Source organism: Mus caroli, unplaced genomic scaffold, assembly GCF_978045245.1.
Source record: "Mus caroli unplaced genomic scaffold, Mus_caroli_1 scaffold_9, whole genome shotgun sequence".
In the NCBI taxonomy this organism is placed as follows: domain Eukaryota; kingdom Metazoa; phylum Chordata; class Mammalia; order Rodentia; family Muridae; genus Mus; species Mus caroli.
Genome location: NW_028227264.1, coordinates 39,099,082 through 39,123,707, shown reverse-complemented (window position 1 = coordinate 39,123,707; position 24,626 = coordinate 39,099,082). Strand labels below are relative to the sequence as shown.

The 24,626-nt window shown below is 40.7% G+C and overlaps 1 protein-coding gene across 1 annotated transcript in view; it reads right to left on the bottom strand.

The window, feature by feature from the left end:
- Positions 1-1,882: 1,882 nt before the first annotated feature.
- The window catches only part of Mettl24 (methyltransferase like 24), a 137,238-nt gene continuing 114,494 nt past the window's right edge, over positions 1,883-24,626 (bottom strand). The window contains exon 5 of the mRNA XM_021175136.3: positions 1,883-2,479. Coding sequence (XP_021030795.1) covers positions 2,165-2,479 — 315 coding nt within the window. The 3' untranslated portion in view covers positions 1,883-2,164. The remainder of the gene's footprint in view (positions 2,480-24,626) is intronic.

Below are 24,626 nucleotides of genomic sequence, written 5' to 3'. Positions count from 1 at the left end.
CTGAACAATGAACACACGGTTTTCATACACTGTATGTAAAATAACGTGCACCTAAACCCTTAACTTGGCTTATTTTTATATTGTTTAATTAGCAGAACTAAATTTTGAAATTTAAAATTTTAAATTTGAAAATTAGATTCTGAAAACCATCCACAGGACAATAAATGAGAATTAATAGACATCATTTGAACCATTAAAAACCTACTGGTTCTGCTTAATTTAAAAAAACAAAAAACAAAAAAACAAACAACCCAACCAAACAACCCAACCAACCAACCAACCAAACAAACAAACAAAAACCTTGTGAAAAAGAAGTGAAATCAGGGGCTGAGGCAGGAGGATCAAAGATCAAAACCAACCTGAGACATTGAGCGAGTTCTGGACCACTCTGGGTGACACAGCAAGACAGACAGATAGACAGGAGGAGAGAGAGAGAGAGAGAGAGAGAGAGAGAGAGAGAGAGAGAGAGAGAGAGAGAGAGAGAGAGAGAGAGCAGTCGGCATTGGTGATTGGTGTCTTCCTCTATCTCTGTACAATTTATGTTTCTTCGCCCCAGGTAGAGTCTCACTCTGTAGCTCTAGCTGTCCTGGAATTCACTAGGGAGTCCAGGCTGGTCTTGAACTCACAGAGATCCACCTGTCTCTTTCTCCCAAGTGCCAGGATTAAAGGTGTGTGCCACCATGCCTAAGTTTTTGAGAAGGGGCCTCTCCCTGAACCGGAAGCCTATTGACTCGCCTAGGCTAGCCTGACCAATGACGCCCAGCCTGTCTCCAGCCCATCATAATCCCCTGCACTGCGGTTGCAGGCCATGCCTGGCTTTTATGTGTAGGGAATGCAATCGCAGGCCATCATGTTTCTGCTCAGGCAGTTTGCCGACTAAGCCATCTCCTCAGCCCTAAGAGAGTGTATTTGGAAAGTCTGACAACATAGGTAGGTCTGAGGTGCCAGGCAGGTTTAAGGGTTGACAGGGAATAGCACAGCACTCCAGTTCTGCTTTGTGCCTAGTTTCACAGACGATGATGCGTGTTTACAGCTGAGTCTGGAAAGAGATTTTTAACTGAAGTTCTTGAAATTCTGACAGGACCTCATGTATGGAAAGCTCCCGGGAACTAGACTCAGCAGTTCTTAGAAATCCATGGCATGGCCTCTGCAAGGACTGCAAAGGATGACTGAAGTCCACAGGCTATAGAGATTGGCCTTCATTGACTGGACAAGAGAAACCAGCCAGAAGGAAGCAAGTTAAAGTCAAATGAGTGGACCAGTTTTTTTGGTTGGTTGTTTGCTTGCTTGGTTTTTGAGACAGGGTTTCTCTGTGTAGCCTTGGCTCACTCTATAGACCAGGCTGTCTTCAAGCTCAGAGACCCTCCTGCCTCTTTCTGTGGAGTGTTGGGATAAAAGGCAGGTACCACCCCACCCCTCCGCAGAGTGACTCAACCTAAAATGAACAGTGCACACACCTATCTCCTGAGAGGCTCCTGAGCAATACAGATATGGAGGCAACCAACCAATGGACCGAGCACAGGGACCCCCAATGGAGGAGTTAGGAGAAGGACTGAAGGAGCTCAGGAGGCCTTATCTGGCATCATTGTGAGGGGAGGCCCTTGGTCCTGTAAATGCTTGATGCCCCAGTGTAGAAGAATGCTTGGGCAGTGAGGCGGGAGTCCGGGAAGGGAGCACCCTCATAGAAGCAGGGTAAGGGCGGGTAGGATGGGAGGCTTGCAGAGAGGAAACTGGGAAAGGGGATAACATTTGAAATGTAAATACAAAAAAAAAATTAAGAAATGAACAGTTAATTTTAAAATCTGATTGACCTAGTAAAAAGTATGAAATAATAAAATTTCATTTTAATGTAAATTCATTAGCTGTAGATACATAATGGATTTTAAGAAAACCACAAGCTGGCCTGTGCAGGGTATTTGTACATCCAAGGGACACACCCCCACTCTGTCCAAGGCTAAGAAGGCGAAGGTCTTAGTCTGAGCAAGTGAAGGTATTCACCCATGTCGCTGTCTCTCTCCAAGCTCAAGGCTTCATTACGTACTGCAGAGACAATCACCCAAGCCCTGCCTCAAGCAAGTGACAAGCTGGGGGAGACTGGAGACGTAACTCCATGACTGGAAGGACGGACGCATCCACCTGTGCTGTATGAACTGGAGGCTTCATCTCACCTCCACTTTGTATTCACCCAACTCAAGGTATAACAGCTGCTAGCGTTGAAAAGGTCCTTCTTCAGGAAAAGCTGAGGTTTCGATAAGTCTTTATAGGTGTGAAAAAGTCGGAAGTGCTTCCGCTCCAACTCCTTCAGGAGGCTGTACCAAAAGCGCACCACGCCGCTCTCGCTGCCGCTAACTTCAAAACCGGGCCAGTGGAGATGAATCTCGAAGACGAGCTGGCCTATCTGCTCAAGAACATCCTCCAGAATAAGGTTTTCCAGAACTTTCCACTCGGCACTTTCCAGATCTGCCTTGAGAACATCGATCTGTAACAAAGCAATACAATGAGACTTGATCATTCACTGTATCACCTCCATATCATATTGTATCGTATTGTGTCAAATTGTATCTTATTGTGTTGTGTTGTATGATAGCATCAATAATGTCTACCTCCAATGGCAGCAGGATTTTTTAATTTTTTGAGTTGGAAATCATTTCTAAGTAGCCATTTTTAAATGTTATTAAATATCTTTATACAATATATTTTGATCATATTCTTCCCCCTCCTTCAATTCCTCCAAGATTCTCCCTATGTTTCTAATCAAGATCCAAAAAAACCCAAATATTGCTTGTTTTCTTATATATTGGTGCTAGCTTTTAAGCTTTAGGTGTGTGTGTTTTGATTCAAATAACCAAGTAGCCATTTATTGCCTCGCACTCCGGTCAAGTCTGCTTGACAGGCACAGAAACTCCCCTCCTGGAGCTTTGGCGTTCTCATTTACCCATAGACTCATACCCTATTCCCACGTTAGTCTGGTGTATGGAACTACGAGCTCTCTTTTAGTATTTTATTATAAATGCCTTTTAAGATTAAATTCTAATATAGTTAAGTCTCCTCAGTATTCCAAGGTCCCAGAAGCCAATGAGCTTGGAATCTGGCAGGAATGCAGTAAGAAAGTTACATATTCAGTAACTAATTGAGCATTACAAAAGATAGAGCCAGTAACTCAGAGCTGGTCTGCAAAATATTTACTAAGGACAGTAGCAAATCTCACCCAAGCAAGGGAATACCTTAATAGAGCTAGGGACTCCCACTGAGACAGAGATCTTCTCTACAGCTAGGTATAGCAAGCTTCACATTAGAAGCAAGTTGGTAAATTCTTCTGTAGACCCAGGAAATAGGGGGGTTTTGGTATTGCAGTGTTCATGAAAAGGTCTGCTAAGAACAGAACCCCCTGGTGCTAGCCTTCACAAGGATCAAAGGTAGGAGTGTGAAATCCTTACCTGTCATTAGCTGACCCTAGGCAGGACTGCTTTATCTTTACTGTAAACATCTACCTGGTTCCTGTGAATCCTTTTGAAGTCATTCCTTAATTTTGTATCAGGTAACTTCAATGTACTTTGCCTGCTACCTCTTGTATTTTCTGTACTATATAAGATTGGTGTTCACTTTGTGACAATACATTCAGATTCTACACAATCTCAAGTGTTGGTCTGTCTGTCACCCGCCGATGCCTTGCCCACCTGCTCCAGAGACTCGTTCCATGCAGACAAAGGGATCCAGAGGGTCTATGGCAATTTATGACAAAGATTTCCAACCCTCTTCCATACCATTAATGACTTAAAAACAACGAAATGGCAGGTGAACATCATGGTGAACTCTCGTGCTTTCTGTCCGGTGCAGTAGATGTCAAAGGAGGAAAAACTAGGGCACATTTGCAAAGAGCCCCATACCCTACCCTACAGGCTTTTCCCACAACCTGTGTGCCACTGCAAGGAGCCCAGACAAGTCCTGATGGAATGACGGCCACACAGCGAATGACAGAGAGCCCCTGCCTGCCTGGTCGTTCTCTGGAGGCTTCACTAGGATTTGAAGCCTAAGAAAGAGATTTGGGGTTTCTGAGTTTTGGAATTATTATTCTAGGATTTCTTTTACTTATATCCCAGGATAACATTCTAAAACAAAACAAAACAAAAAACCCATGAAACATCTGTTTGTCTGACTTGGTTTACTTCCTAAGATGCAATAAAGAAGAAGATGGAATGGGAAAAATTAATTTTGCAGCTAATCAGGTTATAAGAGTCAGCTTCCTTCTGCTGGACTTGCACAAAATCCATTGGAATAATATGAACTGAAATACCTCTTGAAAGAAGTGGAAGCAGAGTGGGCATGGCTTGGTGGCAGTGCACTTTCCTAGCTGACAGGCACGGGGTCCCAAGTTTCAATGACAGCACCATAAAAAAAGTTACCAAGTTACTAATATGTGCCAAACCGCAAGCTAAGAACTTCCCTGTGCAACCTCCGTGCAATTACATATCAGCTAATGAAAGCGTAATTCTGTTGTGACTGTGCCAATCGGGAATGCAATGTCCCCCAGAGGCTCATATATTTGAATGCTTGCTCATCAGAGAGTGGCACTACTTGAGGCACCTTAGGAGGTGTGTCCCTGTTGGAGTTGGTGTGCCCTTGCTGGAGGAAGTGTGTCACTTGGGGTCTAACCCAAGCTAAATGATATATTTTATTAGAGTTGCCATGGTCATAGTGTCTCTCCAGACCTTAGTTACCATTTATGAAAACAGACTCGGTGAGTAACCCACTCCAGTCCCACAGCTGGACAGGCAGTGGTGAAATATGAACAGCCTGTGGTTGTGTGTGTATACACATATGTGTGTGTGTGTGTGTGTATATATACATGTGTGGAAGCCAGAGGTCAACATCAGGTGTCTTTCCACCTTACTATTTTTTTCTCCAACTTATTACTTTTCAAGGTGAGGTCTTTTGTTGAACTTAGGGTTCATGCTTGTGGCTGGACTGCAGATACACCCACACCCAGCACTGGGGTTACAGATGCCACCATGCCCGCATTTCTGTGGGTGCTGGGGATCTGAACTCAGGTCCTCATGCTTGCAAGGCAGGCACTTTACCAACTGAGCCATCTTTTCTCCAGCTCCCCAGGGGTTCCTAACCATTGAAGAATATCACCCTTCCAGGAAACCACAAAAGGAAAGTCTAACTCTGTTCCAGGAAGGTTTGGAGTGAATGTGGGTCATTGAGGTGCTTAAACTGGTATTACTGAATTTTAGGCTTTGCTTAACACCCTGAGACCTGAAACACATGGCTTACCACTCTTGCTTGGACTTCCTGGAACCAAAATCCAACAGGCCTTAGGAAAGTCAGTGTCTGTAAACTGGCTGTGGGGCAGTGGTTTCAAAACAAACGGAAAAGGTGAAAACCAACATTCTTCTGCATGGAGATAACTGAGCGAAGATAGGTTCTATGGGAATATGGGCCAGGCTAAATTAATTCTCATGAATGGGACCCGAGGGAATGAGCTCACCCCCTTTTGCATTCTCAGTTCCCTGGCACTCCTATAGCTTTGTTTAACCTTTGCAGTTTTAGACAGAATCCTCCTGGATTAAGGGTAATTAAGCTAACAAAGGAAATGCTTAATCAAAATTTCACAAAATGTCTTCATTGGTACAGAATACACCCAAAAATTCAAAGAGCAGCATGTGTTGTATTGAGTCACATAGCCAAGAATTCTGTAGGTTCCCTACAGACTTATTTTCACCATAGTTTTCTGCGAGTTTGGATACGATGAGTAAGATCAATAAATTAAAATGTGAAAAGGACAGGGTAGCTCAATAGAGTACGTTGCTTAGCAAACTGGAGGAAATAAACAAACAAGGAAGGAAGGAAGGAAGTCAGGAGTGAGTGAACAGGGAGGCAGGATAAAATCCATTAACTTTATATTGACCTAAAATCTCTTCTGGTAAAGATACAAAGGAATATATCACATATGGTCCAGGTACATTTAAGAGTTGTATTTAAATGTGCATGGGTATTTTGCCTACATGTATGTATATACATGTGTATATGCTTGGTAACCCATAGAGGTCAGAAGAGGGCATTAGAACCCCTGGAACTGGAGTTACAGATGGTTGTGAGCTGCTACGTGGGTGCTGGAAATCAAACCTGGGTCCTCTGTAAGAACAACAAACATGTTCTCTTAACTGCTGAGAAATCTCCCCATCCCCCTGATGTATCTTAAGTAAATTATCCATCAGAAGTCATAAGCAGCTAGAAGAGGACCAAACAAAGCTGAATTATAGCCAATATGTGCTTGCTCTAGAAATCCACCTTTTACTCATTTGGTGAAAATCTCTTCCAAAGAACAAGCAGTATGCAAATAAGGCAACACCAAACCTTTGACCCCAGAGCCTGAGCTTCCCCACTCTAATGTGAACTGTCCAGGCCTTGTCGCTCAGCCTTTGGGTGGTGGGGCATGGAGCTGCCTACATGCTCTTTCCTGCCTCCCAACCTGAGAATACAGACAACCAAATGCAGCGCATCAAACAAACTTATCTCTTCCATTATGCAGTTCCTTTTTCTTGCATTTCAGAAGATCCCATTACCATGAACTATTTTGCAAATGTAATTTACATTATTACTGCATAATGCAGACAATATTATTGTTATTATAAAGCACTAAAGATTTCTGGGTAAGATATGCCACTTTTAAGATCCTAATACCAGCTTGCAACAATTATGGTATCCCAAATCATGCAAATGAGTATATTGGGATTAACAAGTGCCAAGTTTAATATACTTGGTTAAATCATGTTTCTTGAGCAAAACAAGTAAGTGATAATGTCTAGTAAACTCTGCAATAATTGAAAAAAATTTTTTATAGAAGAGTCTCAAAGATGGTAGAGGAAACAATCTTGTCTGGTCTAATTTCAAAGGTATTGAAGAGCTTCTAGCATCAAATATTATTTCCTCTCCTTATGCTTCCAAGATCCCATAAGTTGCCTTTTACACAACTTTGTGAAGCAATGAGAATTTTAATTTTAACTGGATTAATATATGATGCCTCTGGCAACATCCTCATCCAAAGTGCAAGGCTATCCCTCGACTGATCCACCCAGATCTGCTGGGAGACACTGAAGGGAAGGGGTGTGCATGGGAGTGGGCTTAGACCCAGTGACTGAAACCCTGAACTTTGTCACCTCACCATCACAACATCTGAAAGTTCATGTCTCTCCCTAAAGGAGAAACTGTTCCTCCTCCTCTCTAGGCTCAACAACCTTAGCTTCTGCATCACCTGGTCTCTGATTCCATCGTCTCATAGTATTCTCTGTGTGCCTTTGTGTTTGTGTCCAAGTTCCCTCTTTTCATAGAGGTGTCAGCCATCTTGGATTAGAGCCAAGCATGCTCTCTTATGACTTCATTTTAGGTAACACATCTGCAACTACGGTATTTACAATCAAGGTCACATTCTGTAGTGCCAGAGAAGCAGGATTTAACCCAAAACATTGCTCATGGCAACAGTTGCAACAGGGCTTTTGCAAGACAGGTTACTCAGGAGTTGCTGCTTAGACAGGAGGTCCTGTTAAAGAGAGCCAAAGGCAGCAACTATCCAAGGCACTTATGACCATTATTCTGCCAGGCACTATATCAGCCAAGACTGGCAGCTTCAACCTTGCTAAATATCCAAGCCAGGCAAGTAAAAAAATCTCAACCAAAATCACCATGGAAACATGCCCACATCCTGTCACTTGGTTCTTTTTATCATGCAATCATGTACAACATTTTTGGGGCACTTTTCCACAATCTCTCCCCATTCCCCTGTGTCACTTCCAGGCTCACAGCATCCTTTCATTATAGAATGTTTCCATCTAAGATTACTCTTTAGCAGGTCTTTCAGCAGGATGAGCAGATCTTGCTCATGCTGGCTGGCTTTGAAGAGGGCAATAATGGGAGCTACACCTTTCAAGTTGAACCTAGTCTTGATGTCAAAAATTCACTGCATCCTATCAGTCAAAATAAATCACAAAGCCAGCTCAGGTTCCAGAGAAGGCAATAGATTCTAGCCACTTCAGGGAGAAGGGGCAAGCAGAGAGAGAAAGGGAGAACTTGTTCATGGCCATCTTTGCAAATGACTGGCCCCAGTGATTAAAAGCAGTTGTACTTTATGCAAATCATAGAAATGGATGTTTAGTAGGTATGAGCTAAGGAAGAAATGAACAGGAAAGCCTTCATCCATGAGGATCCAGTGATGGCTAATCCTGATGTTCAGCTTGACACATCTGGAAAGAAGGACTGTTGCATTCTGTGGAACATTTTCTTGATTGTCACTGATGTGAGATGCCCAGTCCACTGTGGGCAGTACCATTCTTACTCAGGTGGGCCTGAGCTGTGTAAGAAATGTGGCTGAGTATGAGCCTGCATGCAAACCAGTAAGCAGTGTACCACCATGGTCTTTACTTCAGTTTCTATCTCCAGTTCGTTCCCTGGCTTCCTCTATGATGCTATATAACCTGCAATCCAAATAAACCCTCTCCCTCCCAAAATTTCCCTTGCTCCGTATTTTATTACAGCACCAAACAAGCAAACTAGGACAATTATTATTAAGAAAGGAATATTAATTATACATGGCATTTGTTTACACAGATATCTTTTCTTGGAAGGTGACAGAGAAAACTGGATAGCCAATGGATTAGGATAACTAATAAAGAAAATATCGAGGCCAGGTATGATGACAGACTGCTACATTGCCCCAGCACTCCAGAAGCTGAGGCATGAAAATGAGAAGTTTGAAGCCAGGCTGCAATCTATAGCCTATGCTACATTAGCAAGATCCTGTTTCCATTTAAAAGAAAGAAAGAAAAACTAAGATGAGAAACCAAATCATGTATTTTTGTTTAGTTGGTTTTTGCTTTTGTTTTTTTTGTTTTTGTTTTTGTTTTTGTTTTTGTTTTTGTTTTTTTTCCCCGAGACAGGGTTTCCCTGTATAGCCCTGGCTGTCCTGGAACTCATTCTGTATACCAGGCTGTCCTGGAACTCAGAAATTCGCCTGCCTCTGCCTCCCAAGTGCTAGGATTAAAGGCATGCGCCACCACGCCCGGCTGCATGTTTTATTTTTTAAGTGGTTAGTTTCCTTTTATTTCACAAGTAAAATGTTGAAAGGGCTACTTGACAAACCGTAGCCCTAACTGTCAATACTATAGACATCTCTAGCAAGAAAAAAAAGCATCCAATGGTGGTCCTTTTAATGCAGGCCATGTGTCCTCATTGCATAACAAATGGTCACATATTTGAGCACATCATAGTTGAAGGAATGAAACATTTTCTTTAAATTACCATGTACTTGATAAACACCATACAAGCATAGTTAAAGGCTACTGAAATCTGAGTGATTTCTGAAATAAAACCTGCAGATCTACTTCCTGGAAGATCGAAGCCAAGGAAACAACATGCCAATTAGTGTTCATCTCTGGCATTTCTTTGATCTCTTTACAAGGTGCGGTAGACTGGGGGAAAGGCACACAAGGGAGTGTGGCTACTCATGCTTAGTTAGAGTTGGGACCCTGGCACACACTCTACCAATCAAGACAGTCATCTAGAAAAATTAAATTGTACTAAACATGTAACACAATAGAAAGAATATTAAACATGAATAACTTATCAGTCCAAAAACCATTTAGTATGTGCCAGCACTGAGCTTTAGGCATACATGGTGATGAGATAAAAGAAAATCAGATCAAATCAACAACAACTAAGTGTTAAGAATACATGTGATTGGCACCCAGAGCTGACCCTGTGCCACAGCTCTCCATAAACAAATACCACCAGGAGAGAGCTGGTCTCCCAGGAGTGCTAACGCATCTGTTAGCACAGGTAAGACCACCACTTCTACTCAAATTCCTGGCCCAAGATGGACCCACCCAGAGTCACTGGGACACAGGAACCAAGGAACAGCTGGGGATGGAATCCTTCTAGTTTTTGTCTGCACCCCAGAGCTGACCTTGTGCCACAGCTCTCAATACCCAAATTCCTCCCAGAGAGAACTGGTTTCTCAGGAGTGTTGACACACAAGATTGCAAGAGGGACAAGCTACAGTCAGAGAAAGCAAGACCAGCCAACACTAGAGATAACCAGATGGCGAGAGGCAAGTGTAAGAGTATTAAGCTACAGAAACCAAGGTTACTTGGCATCATCAGAACCTAATTCTCCCACCATAGCAAGTCCTGGATACAACATCACACCAGAAAAGCAAGATCTGGATCTGAAATCACTTCTCATGATGGTGATAGAGGACTTAAAGAAGGACATAAATAATTCCCTTAAAGAAATACAGGAGAACACAGGGAAAGAGCTAGAAGACCTTAAGGAGGAAACACAAAAATCCCTTAAAGAATTACAGGAAAACACAAACAAACAGGCAAAGAATTGAATAAAACCATCCAGGATCTAAAAATGGAAATAGAAACAATAAAGAAATCACAAAGGGAGACAACCCTGGAGATAGAAACTTAGAAAAGAGATCAGGAATCACAGATGCAAGCATCACCAGCAGAATACAAGAGATGAAAGAGAGAATCTCAGGTGCAAAAGATACCATAGAAAACATTGAAAAATAGTCAAAGAAAATGCAAAATGCAAAAAGCTCACAACCCAAAACATCCAGGAAATCCAGGACACAATGAAAACACCAAACCTAAGGATAATAGGTATAAATGAAAGCAAAGATTCCCAACTTAAAGGGTCAGTAAATATCTTCAAAAAAATTATAGAAGAAAACTTCCCTAACATAAAGAAAGAGATGCCCATGAACATACAAGAAGCACAGAACTCCAAATAAACTGGACCAGAAAAGAAATCCCTACCATCACATATAATCAAAACACCAAATGCACTAAACAGAGAAAGAATATTAAAAGCAGTAAGGGAAAAAGGTCAAGTAACAAATAAAGGCAGACCTATCAGAATTAGACCAGACTTCTCACCAGAGATTATGAAAGCTAGAAGATCTTGGGAAGATCTCATACAGACCCTAAGAGGACACAAATGCCAGCCCAGGCTACTATACATATACAGCAAAACTCTCAATTACCATAGATGGAGAAAATAAGATAATCCATGACAAAACCAAATTTACGCAATATCTTTACACAAATCCAGCCCTACAAAGGATAATAGATGGAAAACACCAACACAATGAGGAAAACTACGCCCTAGGATAAGCAAGAAATTCTTTTGGATTTCAACAAATCCAAAAGAAGATAGCCACACAAACATAATTCCACCTGTAAAAACAAAAATAACAGGAAGCAATAATCACTTTTCTTTAATATCTCTTTGCATTGATGGACTCAATTCTCCAATAAAAAGACAAGTTAACAGACTGGATATGTAAATAAGGCCCAGCATTTTCCTGCATACAGGAAACACACCTCAGTGACAAAGACAGACATTACCTCACAGTAAAAGGTTGGAAAACAATTTTCCAAGCAAATGGTCCCAAGAAACAAGCTGGAGTAGCCATTCTAATAACAAATAAAATCAACATTCAATCAAAAGTTATCAAAGAAGATAAGGAAGCACACTTCATACTCATCAAAAGAAAAATCTACCAAGATGAACTCTCAATCCTGAACATCTATGCTGCAAATGCAAGGGCATCCGCATCCATAAAAGCAACTTTACAAAAGCTCAAAGCACACATTGCACCTCACACAATAATAGTGGGAGACTTCAACACCCCACTTTCTGCAATGGACAGATCATGGAAACAGAAACTAAACAGAGACACAGTGAAACTAACAGAAGTTAAAAACTAAATGGATTTAACAGATATTTATAGAACACTTCATTCTAAATCAAAAGAATACACCTTTGTCTCAGCACCTCATAGTACCTTCTCTAAAACTGACCATATACTTGGTCACAAAACAAACCTCAACAGATACCAGAAGATTGAAATAATCACACACACCCTATCAGATCAACACTGACTAAGACTGGTCTTAAATACCAACGAAAACAACAGAAAGCACACATACACATGGAAGCTGAATAACACTCTATTCAATGATAACTTGGTCAAGGAAGGAATAAAGAAAGAAGTTAAAGGCTTTTTAGAATTTAATGAAAATGAAGACACATCAAACCGGAACTTATCGACACAAGGAAAGCAGTGCTAAGAGGAAATTTCATAGGTCTAAGTGCCTCCAAAAAGAAACTGAACAGAGCATACACTAGCAGCTTGACAGCACTTCTGGAAGATCTAGAACAAAAAGAAACAAATATACCCAAGAGGAGTGGATGGCAGTAAATAATCAAACTTAGGGATAGAATTAACCAAGTAGAAACAAAGAGAACTATACAAAGAATCAACAAGACAAGGAGCTGGTTCTTTGAGAAAATCAACAAGATAGATAATCCCTTAGCCAGACTAACTAGAGGGCACAGAGACAGTATCCAAATTAACAAAATCAGAAATGAAAAGAGAAATATAACAACAGAAACTGAGGAAATTAAAAAAATAATCAGGGGGCTGGTGAGATGGCTCAGTGGGTAAGAGCACCCGACTGCTCTTCCGAAGGTCCGGAGTTCAAATCCCAGCAACCACATGGTGGCTCACAACCATCCGTAACGAGATCTGATTCCCTCTTCTAGAGTGTCTGAAGACAGCTACAGTGTACTTACATATAATAAATAAATAAATATTAAAAAAAATCAGATCCTACTACAAAAGGCTATACTCTACAAATTGGAAAATCCGGATGAAATGGACAATTTTCTAGACATGGACAATTTTCTATACAGATACAAAATACCAAAGTTAAATTAGGACCAGATAATCCATCTAAACAGTCCCATGATCTCTAAAGAAACAGAAGCAGTCATTAAAGTCTCCCAATCAAAACAAACAAACAACAGTACCAGATATGTTTGTTTAGTGTAGAATTCTATCAGACCTTCAACGAAGACCTAATACCAATCCTTTTCAAGTTGTTCCACAAAATAGAAACAGAAGGAAAACTACCCAATTTATTCCATGAAGCCACAGTTATGCTGATACCAAAACCACACAAAGACTCAACAAAGGAAGAGAATTAGAGACCAATTTCCCTTATGAATATTGATGCAAAAATACTCTATAAAATTCTCCCAAATCGAATCCAAGAACACATCAAAAGGATCATCCATCATGATCAAGTAGGCTTCATCCCAGCGATGCAGGGATGGTTCAATATACCAAAATCCATCAATGTAATTTACTATATAAACAAACTGAAAGAAAAAACCCACATGACCATTTCATTAGATGCTGAGAAAGCATTTAACAAAATCTAACACCTCTTCATGATAAACATCTTGGAAATATAAGGAATTCAAGGATCATAGCTAATCACAGTAAAAGCAATATACAGCAAACCAATAGCCAACATCAAACTAAATGGAGAGAAACTTGAAACAATCTCACTAAAATCAGGGACTGGACAAGGCTGCCCACTCTCTCCCTACCTATTCAGTATAGTACTTGAAGTCCTAGCCAGAGCAATTAGACCACAAACAGAGGTCAAAGGGATAAAATTGGAAAGGATGAAGTCAAAATATCATTATTTGCAGATGATATGATAGTATACATAAGTGACCCCAAAAATTCCACCATAGAACTCCTAAACCTGATAAACAACTTCAGTGAAGTGGCTAGATATAAAATTAATTCAAACAAATAAGTGTCCTTTCTCTACACAAAGGATAAACAGGCTGAGAAAGAAATTAGGGAAACAACACCCTTCACAATAGTCACAAATAATATAAAATATCTTGGTGTGACTCTAACCAAACAAGTGAAAGATCTGTATGACAAGAACTTCAAGTCTCTGAAGAACAAAATCAAAGAAGATTACAGAAGATGGCCACTAGGCACGAAATTGAGAGTGGCATTTGAGTAGATATGACATTTTGGCTTTGATAAGGCTTCATTATATTTACATTAAGAATACAAGTATGTTTAGTAAAATGTCAATAAGTATTCAGAGGTACACTTCAATTATATGAAGTTAAAATTACAATTAATTCTGTGTTGAAGCAACAGATAGAAGCCACACTGGGTTTGTCCTGAGTACTTTAGACATAATTTTAAGCCCAAAGAGCAGGATTCCCCAGCAATTGGAGGCTACAAACATCTCGTTCCAATTTGTTGAAATAATCTTTTTCCACTTTGCCAAGAACTCTGATAGTTACATGTAGCCTTCAAGAAGGAATGTTTCGAGGGTAGCGGGAGCGCAGGGTTGCCTGACACCCGCCAGCTACCCACGACCCCCGCCGCAGGATTTTGGGACTGCTGGTGAGTGGAACACAGCTTCTGCTCCAGTCCAATCACGCGGGACCTGAGACTGCTCTGGTTGGGGAGAGAGAAATCTGGCCTACATAGGGCCACAACCCTCTTCCGGTCAGAAAAGCACCTGGGCAGCTGGGGCGCAGGGTCGGCTGACACTCGCCAGCTACCCACAACACCCGCCACAGGATCTTAAGACTTCTGGTGAGTGGAGCAGAGCTTCTGCTCCAATCCAATTGCGCGGGACCTGAGACTGCATTAGTTAGGGAAGCAGAAACCGGCCTGAGTAGGACCACAGGCCTCATCCGGCTGGATCAGCGCCGGGGTAGCGGGAGCGCAGGGTTGCCTGACACCCGCCAGCTACCCACGACCCCCGCCGCAGGATTTTGGGACTGCTGTTGAGTGGAACACAGCTTCTGCTCCAGTCCAATCACGCGGGACCTGAGACTGCTCTGGTTGGGGAGAGAGAAATCCGGCCTACATAGGGCCACAACCCTCTTCCGGTCAGAAAAGCACCTGTGCAGCTGGGGCGCAGGGTCAGCTGACACTCACCAGCTACCCACAACACCCGCCACAGGATCTTAAGACTTCTGGTGAGTGGAGCACAGCTTCTGCTCCAATCCAATTGCACGCGGGACCAGAGACTGCATTAGTTAGGGAAGCAGAAAAACGGCCTGAGTAGGACCACAGGCCTCTTCCGGCTGGACCAGCACCGGGGTACCGTCAGCTACCCACGACCCCCGCCGCAGGATTTAGAGACTGCTGGTGAGTGGAACACAGCTTCTGCTCCAATCTTTAAATAGTGACAACGATAACAACTAACCCCAGAGATTACCAGATGGCGAAAGGTAAACGTAATAATCTTACTAACAGGAACCAAGACCACTCACCATCATCAGAACCCAGCACCCCCACTTCGCCCAGTCCAGGGCACCCCAACACACCGGAAAAGCTAGACACGGATTTAAAAGCATATCTCCTGATGATGATAGAGGACTTCAAGAAGGACTTTAATAACACACTTAAAGAAATGCAGGAGAACACTGATAAAAAGGCAGAAGACAATAAAGAGGAAGCACAAAAATCCCTTAAAGAATTGCAGGAGAACACCGCTAAAGAGTTACAAATCCTTAAAGAAAAACATGATAACATAATCAAACAGGTAGAAGTCCTTACAGAAAAACAGGAAAACACATCCAAACAGATGATGGAAATGAACAAAACCATACTAGACCTAAAAAGGGAAGTAGACACAATAAAGAAAACCCAAAATGAGGCAACACTGGAGATAGAAACCCTAGGAAAGAAATCTGGAACCATAGATACGAGCATCAGCAACAGAATACAAGAGATGGAAGAGAGAATCTCAGGTGCAGAAGATTCCATAGAGAACATCGGCACAACAATCAAGGAAAATGTAAAATGCAAAAAGATCCTAACTCAAAACATCCAAGAAATACAGGACATAATGAGAAGACCAAACCTACGGATAATAGGAGTGGATGAGAATGAAGATTTTCAACTCAAAGGACCAGCAAACATCTTCAACAAAATTATAGAAGAAAACTTCCCAAATCTAAAGAAAGAGATGCCCATGAACATACAAGAAGCCTACAGAACTCCAAATAGACTGGACCAGAAAAGAAATACCTCCCGACACATAATAATCAGAGCAACAAATGCTCTAAATAAAGATAGAATACTAAAAGCAGTGAGAGAAAAAGGCCAAGTAACATATAAAGGCAAGCCTATCAGAATTACACCAGACTTTTCACCAGAGACTATGAAAGCCAGAAGATCCTGGACGGATGTTATACAGACACTAAAAGAACACAAATTCCAGCCCAGGCTACTATACCCAGCCAAACTCTCAATTAACATAGATGGAGAAACCAAAGTATTCCACGACAAAACCAAATTCACACATTATCTCTCCACGAATCCAGCCCTTCAAAGGATAATAACAGAAAAAAACCAATACAAGGACAGGAACCACGCCCTAGAAACAACAAGAAGGTAATCCCTCAACAAACCTAAAAGAAGACAGCCACAAGAACAAAATGCCAACTTTAACATCAAAAATAACAGGAAACAACAATTACTTTTCCTTAATATCTCTTAATATCAATGGACTCAACTCCCCGATAAAAAGACATAGACTAACAAACTGGCTACACAAACAAGACCCAACATTTTGCTGCTTACAGGAAACTCATCTCAGAGAAAAGGATAGACACTACCTCAGAATGAAAGGCTGGAAAACAATTTTCCAAGCAAATGGCATGAAGAAACAAGCTGGAGTAGCCATTCTAATATCTGATAAGATTGACTTCCAATCCAAAGTCATTAAAAAAGACAGGGAGGGACACTTCATACTCATCAAAGGTAAAATCCTCCAAGAGGAACTATCAATCCTGAATATCTATGCTCCAAATACAAAGGCAGCCACATTCATTAAAGAAACTTTAGTAAAGCTCAAAACACACATTGCACCTCATACAATAATAGTGGGAGACTTCAACACACCACTTTCACCAATGGACAGATCATGGAAACAGAAACTAAACAGGGACACAGTGAAACTAACAGAAATTATGAATCAAATGGATCTGGCAGATATCTACAGAACATTCTATCCTAAAACAAAAGGATATACCTTCTTCTCAGCACCTCATGGTACCTTCTCCAAAATTGACCACATAATTGGTCACAAAACAGGCCTCAACAGATATAAAAATATTGAAATTGTCCCATGCATCCTATCAGATCACCATGGACTAAGGCTGATCTTCAATAACAAAATAAATAATAGAAAGCCAACCTTCACGTGGAAACTGAACAACACTCTTCTCAATGATACCTTGGTCAAGGAAGGAATAAAGAAAGAAATTAAGGACTTTTTAGAGTTCAATGAAAATGAAGCCACAACATACCCAAACTTATGGGACGCAATGAAAGCATTTCTAAGAGGAAAACTCATAGCTATGAGTGCCTCCAAAAGGAAACTAGAGAGAGCACACATTAGCAGCTTGACAACACACCTAAAAGCACTAGAACAAAAGGAAGCAAATTCACCCAAGAGGAGTAGACGGCAGGAAATAATCAAACTCAGGGGTGAAATCAACCAAGTGGAAACAAGAAAAACTATTCAAAGAATCAACCAATCAAGGAGCTGGTTCTTTGAGAAAATCAACAAGATAGATAAACCCTTAGCCAGACTCACTAGAGGGCACAGGGAAAGCATCCTAATTAACAAAATCAGAAATGAAAAAGGAGACATAACAACAGATCCTGAAGACATCCAAAACACCATCAGATCCTTCTACCAAAGGCTATACTCAACAAAACTGGAGAACCTGGATGAAATGGACAAGTTCCTAGACAGATACCAGGTACCAAAGCTGAATCAAGATCAGGTTAATGATCTAAACAGCCCTATATCCCCCAAAGAAATAGAAGCAGTCATTAATAGTCTCCCAACTAAAAAAAGCCCAGGACCAGATGGGTTTAGTGCAGAGTTCTATCAGACCTTCAAAGAAGATCTAATCCCAGTTCTTCACAAACTATTCCACAAAATAGAAACAGAAGGTACTCTACCCAACTCATTCTATGAAGCCACAATTACTCTGATACCTAAACCACAAAAAGACCCAACAAAGATAGAAAACTTCAGACCAATATCCCTTATGAATATTGATGCAAAAATCCTCAATAAAGTTCTTGCTAACCGAATCCAAGAACACATCAAAACAATCATCCATCCTGACCAAGTAGGTTTCATCCCAGGGATGCAGGGATGGTTCAATATACGGAAATCCATCAACGTAATCCAGTATATAAACAAACTCAAAGACAAAAACCACATGGTCATCTCCTTAGATGCGGAAAAAGCATTTGACAAGATCCAACACCCATTCATGATAAAAGTCTTGGAAAGATCAGGAATTCAAGGCCCATACCTAAACATGATAAAAGCAATCTACAGCAAACCAGTAGCCAACATCAAAGTAAATGGTGAGAAGCTTGAAGCAATCCCTCTAAAATCAGGGACTAGACAAGGCTGTCCACTTTCTCCATACCTATTCAACATTGTACTTGAAGTCCTAGCCAGAGCAATTCGACAACAAAAGGAGATCAAAGGGATACAAATTGGAAAAGATGAAGTCAAAATATCACTTTTTGCAGATGATATGATAGTATATATAAGTGACCCTAAAAATTCCACCAGAGAACTCCTAAGCCTGATAAACAGCTTCGGTGAAGTAGCTGGATATAAAATTAACTCAAACAAATCAATGGCCTTTCTCTACACAAAGAATAAACAGGCTGAGAAAGAAATTAGGGAAACAACACCCTTCTCAATAGTCACAAATAATATAAAATATCTTGGCGTGACTCTAACTAAGGAAGTGAAAGATCTGTATAATAAAAACTTCAAGTCTCTGAAGAAAGAAATTATAGAAGATCTCAGAAGATGGAAAGATCTCCCATGCTCATGGATTGGCAGGATCAACATTGTAAAAATGGCTATCTTGCCAAAAGCAATCTACAGATTCAATGCAATCCCCATCAAAATTCCAAATCAATTCTTCAACGAATTAGAAAGTGCAATCTGCAAATTCATCTGGAATAACAAAAAACCTAGGATAGCAAAAACTCTCCTCAAGGATAAAAGAACCTCTGGTGGAATCACCATGCCGGACCTAAAGCTCTACTACAGAGCAATTGTGATAAAAACTGCATGGTACTGGTATAGTGACAGACAAATAGACCAATGGAATAGAATTGAAGACCCAGAAATGAATCCACACACCTATGGTCACTTGATCTTCGATAAGGGAGCTAAAAACATCCAGTGGAAGAAAGACAGCATTTTCAACAAATGGTGCTGGCACAACTGGTTGTTAACATGTAGAAGAATGCGAATCGATCCATTCCTATCTCCTTGTACTAAGGTCAAGTCTAAGTGGATCAAGGAACTTCACATAAAACCAGAGACACTGAAACTTATAGAGGAGAAAGTGGGGAAAAGCCTTGAAGATATGGGCACAGGGGAAAAATTCCTGAATAGAACATTAATGGCTTGTGCTGTAAGATCGAGAATTGACAAGTGGGACCTCATGAAACTACAAAGCTTCTGCAAGGCTAAAGACACCATCAATAAGACAAAAAAACCACCAACAGATTGGGAAAGGATCTTCACCTATCCTAAATCAGATAAGGGACTAATATCCAATATATATAAAGAACTCAAGAAGGTGGACTCCAGAAAGTCAAATAACCCCATTAAAAAATGGGGCTCAGAACTGAACAAAGAATTCTCACCTGAGGAATACCGAATGGCAGAGAAGCACCTGAAAAAATGTTCAACATCCTTAATCATCAGGGAAATGCAAATCAAAACAACCCTGAGATTCCACCTCACACCAGTCAGAATGGCTAAGATCAAAAATTCAGGTGACAGCAGATGCTGGCGAGGATGTGGAGAAAGTGGAACACTCCTCCATTGTTGGTGGGATTGCAAGCTTGTACAACCACTCTGGAAATCAGTCTGGCGGTTCCTCAGAAAATTGGACATAGTACTACCGGAGGATCCAGCAATACCTCTCCTGGGCATATATCCAGAAGATGTCCCAACTGGTAAAAAGGACACATGCTCCACTATGTTCATAGCAGCCCTATTTATAATAGCCAGAAGCTGGAAAGAACCCAGATGTCCCTCAACAGAGGAATGGATACAGAAATTATGGTACATTTACACAATGGAGTACTACTCAGCTATTAAAAAGAATGAATTTATGAAATTCCTAGCCAAATGGATGGACCTGGAGGGCATCATCTTGAGTGAAGTAACACAATCACAAAAGATCTCACACAATATGTATTCATTGATAAGTGGATATTAGCCCAAAACTTAGGATACCCAAGATATAAGATACAATTTGATAAACGCATGAAACTCAAGAAGAATGAAGACCAAAGTGTGGACATTGTGCACCTTCTTAGAATTGGGAACAAAACACCCAGGGAAGGAGTTACAGAGACAAAGTTCGTAGCTGTGATGAAAGGATGGACCATTTAGAGACTGCTGTATCCAGGGATCCGTCCCATAATCAGCTTCTAAACGCTGACACCATTGCATACACTAGTAAGATCTTGCTGAAAGGACCCAAATATAGCTGTCTCTTGTGAGACGATGCCGGGGCCTAGCAAACACAGGAGTGGATGTTCACAGTCAGCTATTGGATGTATCACAGGGCTCCCAATGGAGAAGCTAGAGAAAGTACCCAAGGAGCTAAAGGGATCTGCAACCCTATTGTTGGAACAACATGATGTACTAACCAGAACCCTGGAGCTCTTGTCTCTAGTTGCATATGTATGGAAAGATGGCCTAGTCGGCCATCAATGGAAAGAGAGGCCCATTGGACTTGCAAACTTTATATGCCCCAATATAGGGGAATGCCAGGGCCAAAAGAATGGGAATGGGTGGGTAGGGAAGTGGGGGGCGCTATGGGGGACTTTTGGGATAGCATTGGAAATGTAATTGAGGAAAATATGTAATAAAAATATTAAAAAAAAAAAAAAGAAGGAATGTTTCTCCCAACTACACAGAGATACCTAGCATAAACTAGGTTTGGCCAGTTTTCATATCCTAAATTGTGGCATAGGAGAAAAGACATTAAACATGAAGAATTCATCAGCATAAAACCATTTAGTAAGTTTGAGGTAGGTTAAATATTAGCATTTTATTTTTATAAATTAAAACTCAAGCACTCATTGTATTGTTCATCATAGCCAACAGGAGCCCTGTCATGGTCAGGAATAGCATGGCCTCTGATCTTTTAGATTAATTGTGTCTGATACACAATAAATTATGTGATAGTTCACAAATATCCATGAAAAACAAATGACTCACTGTGGTGCATAGTTTTGTGCCAACTTGACACAAGACAAAGTCATCCGAGAAGAGGGAATATTAATTAAGCAAGTGGTTCCATAATATTCAACTATAGGCAAGCCTGTGGGGCATTTTCTTAATTAGTGATTTTTGTGGGAGGGCCTAGCCTATTGTGGGTGGTGCCATCCCTGGGCTGGTGGTCCTGAGTTCTATAAGCAAGCGGGCTGAGCAAGCCTTGAGAGCAAGCCAGTAAGCAGCACCTTCCACGGCCTCTGCAATTACCTCCTGCCTCCAGGTTCCCAACCTATCTGAGTTCCTTTCCTGACTTCCTTCACTGATGAGCAGTGCTATGGAAACATACGCTGAATAAACCCTTTCCTCCCAAGCTGCTTTGGTTTTAGTGTTTCATTACAGCAATAGAAACCCTAAACTAAGATGCTATCACAGAAATTTGACTCTGGGAAATTTTTTAAATTCTACAATCAATCAATAACAATGAGTTATATTCATTTTAGAATAATCTACTTGCCCTCATTACAGATTTATTTACATGTAATTGAACTGTAAAATTAAAAACAATCACAGTACTATATTGCTCTTTTGCCTTTTCAGGGAGTAAGCAGGATGACCATTGGTTTTGAGGTACAGGTGCTGTGTACAAAGCAGTATCTACAGTAATTTGAGGCTACAGATACACAAATGGAGCCAATATCTGAAAAATGGTATGTGGATGCAAATGAGAGGAGGATTTGGGCTCATTGAAAATGAAGGGCAAAATAGCATCAGCAGATGCTATTGACCCCAGTATGTTCTACCCTGTCAACTAAAGGAAAAAGCTGTATAGGAGTGGAAAATCTGCTCCAGTAGAGTCTTTGAACATCTCACTACAACCATGGGGAAACAGGAATTGATATTTCATTTATGTAACACCTAGAGCAGTAAATACCTAAATATTTTAATAGGAATAAAAATGTTTTACCAGATACAAATTAATGTAGTAATCACAAGCCTAATTCTCTTAGTTTACTGTAATTACCTAAAATTACTTACCAGATTTCACCTTGACAGAGCTTCCTTGGTGGGTCATTTCAATTATTTGTTTCATTACAGTGTTTTCTTTAAGTAGGCTTGATCCTTAGCATCACACAAAGACAAACACACACACACACACACACACACACACACACACACAAACACATGCATGCACAAGTCCTTTTACTCAAGCAAATTCAAAGAGTGTCAATGAAGATGTGCATGCTACAGAAGAAAATAGCCAATGTCATTAGTCAAAGAAACGAAGAGCCAGGTATAATGGTTGTAATTCCAGTACTTAGGAGGCGGGAGGATTAGTGTTAACATGAGTTTCAGAGTAGTCTGGGCTACAAGTTGAGAATGTACTCAACAAAAAGACAAATACAAGAAAACAAATTTTAAAAAGAAGGAAAAGAAAAATGTGTGGTGGAATAGGTAGAGAGAATGTCTTATACGCTGTATGGAAGCATAACCTGCTAATAAAAAAAGCCTATGGCCAATGAGCTGAGGCGGAATTTGAGAAAGAGAAGGAGGGTTGGATTCTGGGATAGAGTCAGGCATGGGAGAATCTGTCCTGGAACTCTAAGGAAGATGATAACATAAAACTGAAGGAGAGATAACTAACCATGTAGTACTCATAGAATAGAATAAATAGGAAATTGAAGCTATGAGCTAGTCGGGGAACAAGCCAAAGTTTATGGTCTAGGAATTTATTATTAAATAATTAGCCTCAAAGTCATTATTCTGGGGACAAAAAGACCAGGTGGAAAATCTCACAGTAATAGGCAGGCATAGGTAAAAGCCAGAGAATTTTACTCTAATGCCCCTAAAGTTGAGTGTGGAAGTAAAAAGTCCCTACATTTAGCAAGTTTACATAAATTATATTAATTGTAATTTTCATAAAAGTCTAAATGAAAGGCATGGGTAGAGCAAATGGTGTGCCCAAATATCCTGTCTTATGTGCACAAGGCCACAGAGAGTCATGGACACCAGCAACAAAGGAAGGAACTTAATCCTATGGCCAATTGAACAAAGTGTGGTGAGCAGGTTAGGTTTTTGTTATTACTCTTTTGTGTTGTATTGTTTTGTTTTCTTTCTTGTCGACTTGATACAAGTTTGAGTTAACTGTGAAGAGGAATCTTCAGTTGAGAGAATGCCTCCATCAGTTTGGCCTACAGACAGTCTGTAGTCAATTTTCTTGATTAAAGAGACATGTGGGATGCTTCAGCCCAGTGGTGCCACTCCCAGGTAGGTGGTCTTGGGTTGTATAAGAAAGCAAACTGAGCAAGCCATGGGAGCAAGCCAGTAAGCAGTACTCGTCCATGGTCTCAGTTCCTGATAGAGTTCTACCTTGCTTGAGTTTTTGTCTTACCCTCCCTTCATGATGGACCATAACTTAAAAAATGTAAACCAAACAAACTTCCTACCCAAGTAGTTTCAGTCATTAGTGTTTATCACAGAAACAGAAAGCACACTAGGACATTTGGTATTCTATAAATCCATTATAAGCCAAAAAATAATTTTTAAATTGTGTGCTGTGTATGTGTGTATGTGCATGTGTGTGCATGATGTCCATGTGTGTAAATGTATGCCACATTCACATGTGTGGAAGTCACAGTACAACTTTGTGGAGTTGGTTCTCTCCTTCCACTTTTAAGTAAGTCCCAAAGATCAAACTTGGGTTACCAGGCTTGTTTGACAAAAACTTTTACCTGCTGAGCCATCTTCCACCCCTTAAAACTATTCTTAATACACATGCTGCAAAGACATACCAATTCTTCATATGAACTCGTGTTTCTGTTTGGCACATGATCTACTTTCTAATATGTGAAATAAATATAGACATTTGAGAAAGGTTGCTCAGAAGTCTTGGATTTACAACAGTGGCCCGACATGAGCACAGGTATTCATTCTCATGGATATCACATCAACATCTTCAAGAGTGAGAACTATCCTAGGACTAGAGCCAGTGAGAAAGGGCAGCTAACAACACCCTTTAAACATTGATACGCATAGGTTCAGATCCAAATGAGTGAGCATCACCAAGTAAACTATGAAAGCTGAGATAGGCTTAAGTCTATTCAAGTTAAAGAAGCTACTTGAATTTTTTGTGCTCTTTCTTCTTATGTTTGAATAATGGACTCTTCTTCCAACTTGTAGTCTTGGACTTCTGTTTTATCAAAATCAAAAGGAAAATACAAAAGAAGCAAATACAGCAGAGGGTGTATGAACCAAGAGAAGCATACAAAGGCTCGATTGCAATGAAGGAAAGCCAAAACATTAAACTGGTAAAATCTTGGTTTGGGGTGGTGGCTCACCAGGTAAGAGCAATGGCTGCTCTTTCAGAGGACCCAAGTTCAGTTTCTAACACCCACATGACAGCTCAACCATATGTAGCTCAAGACCTGG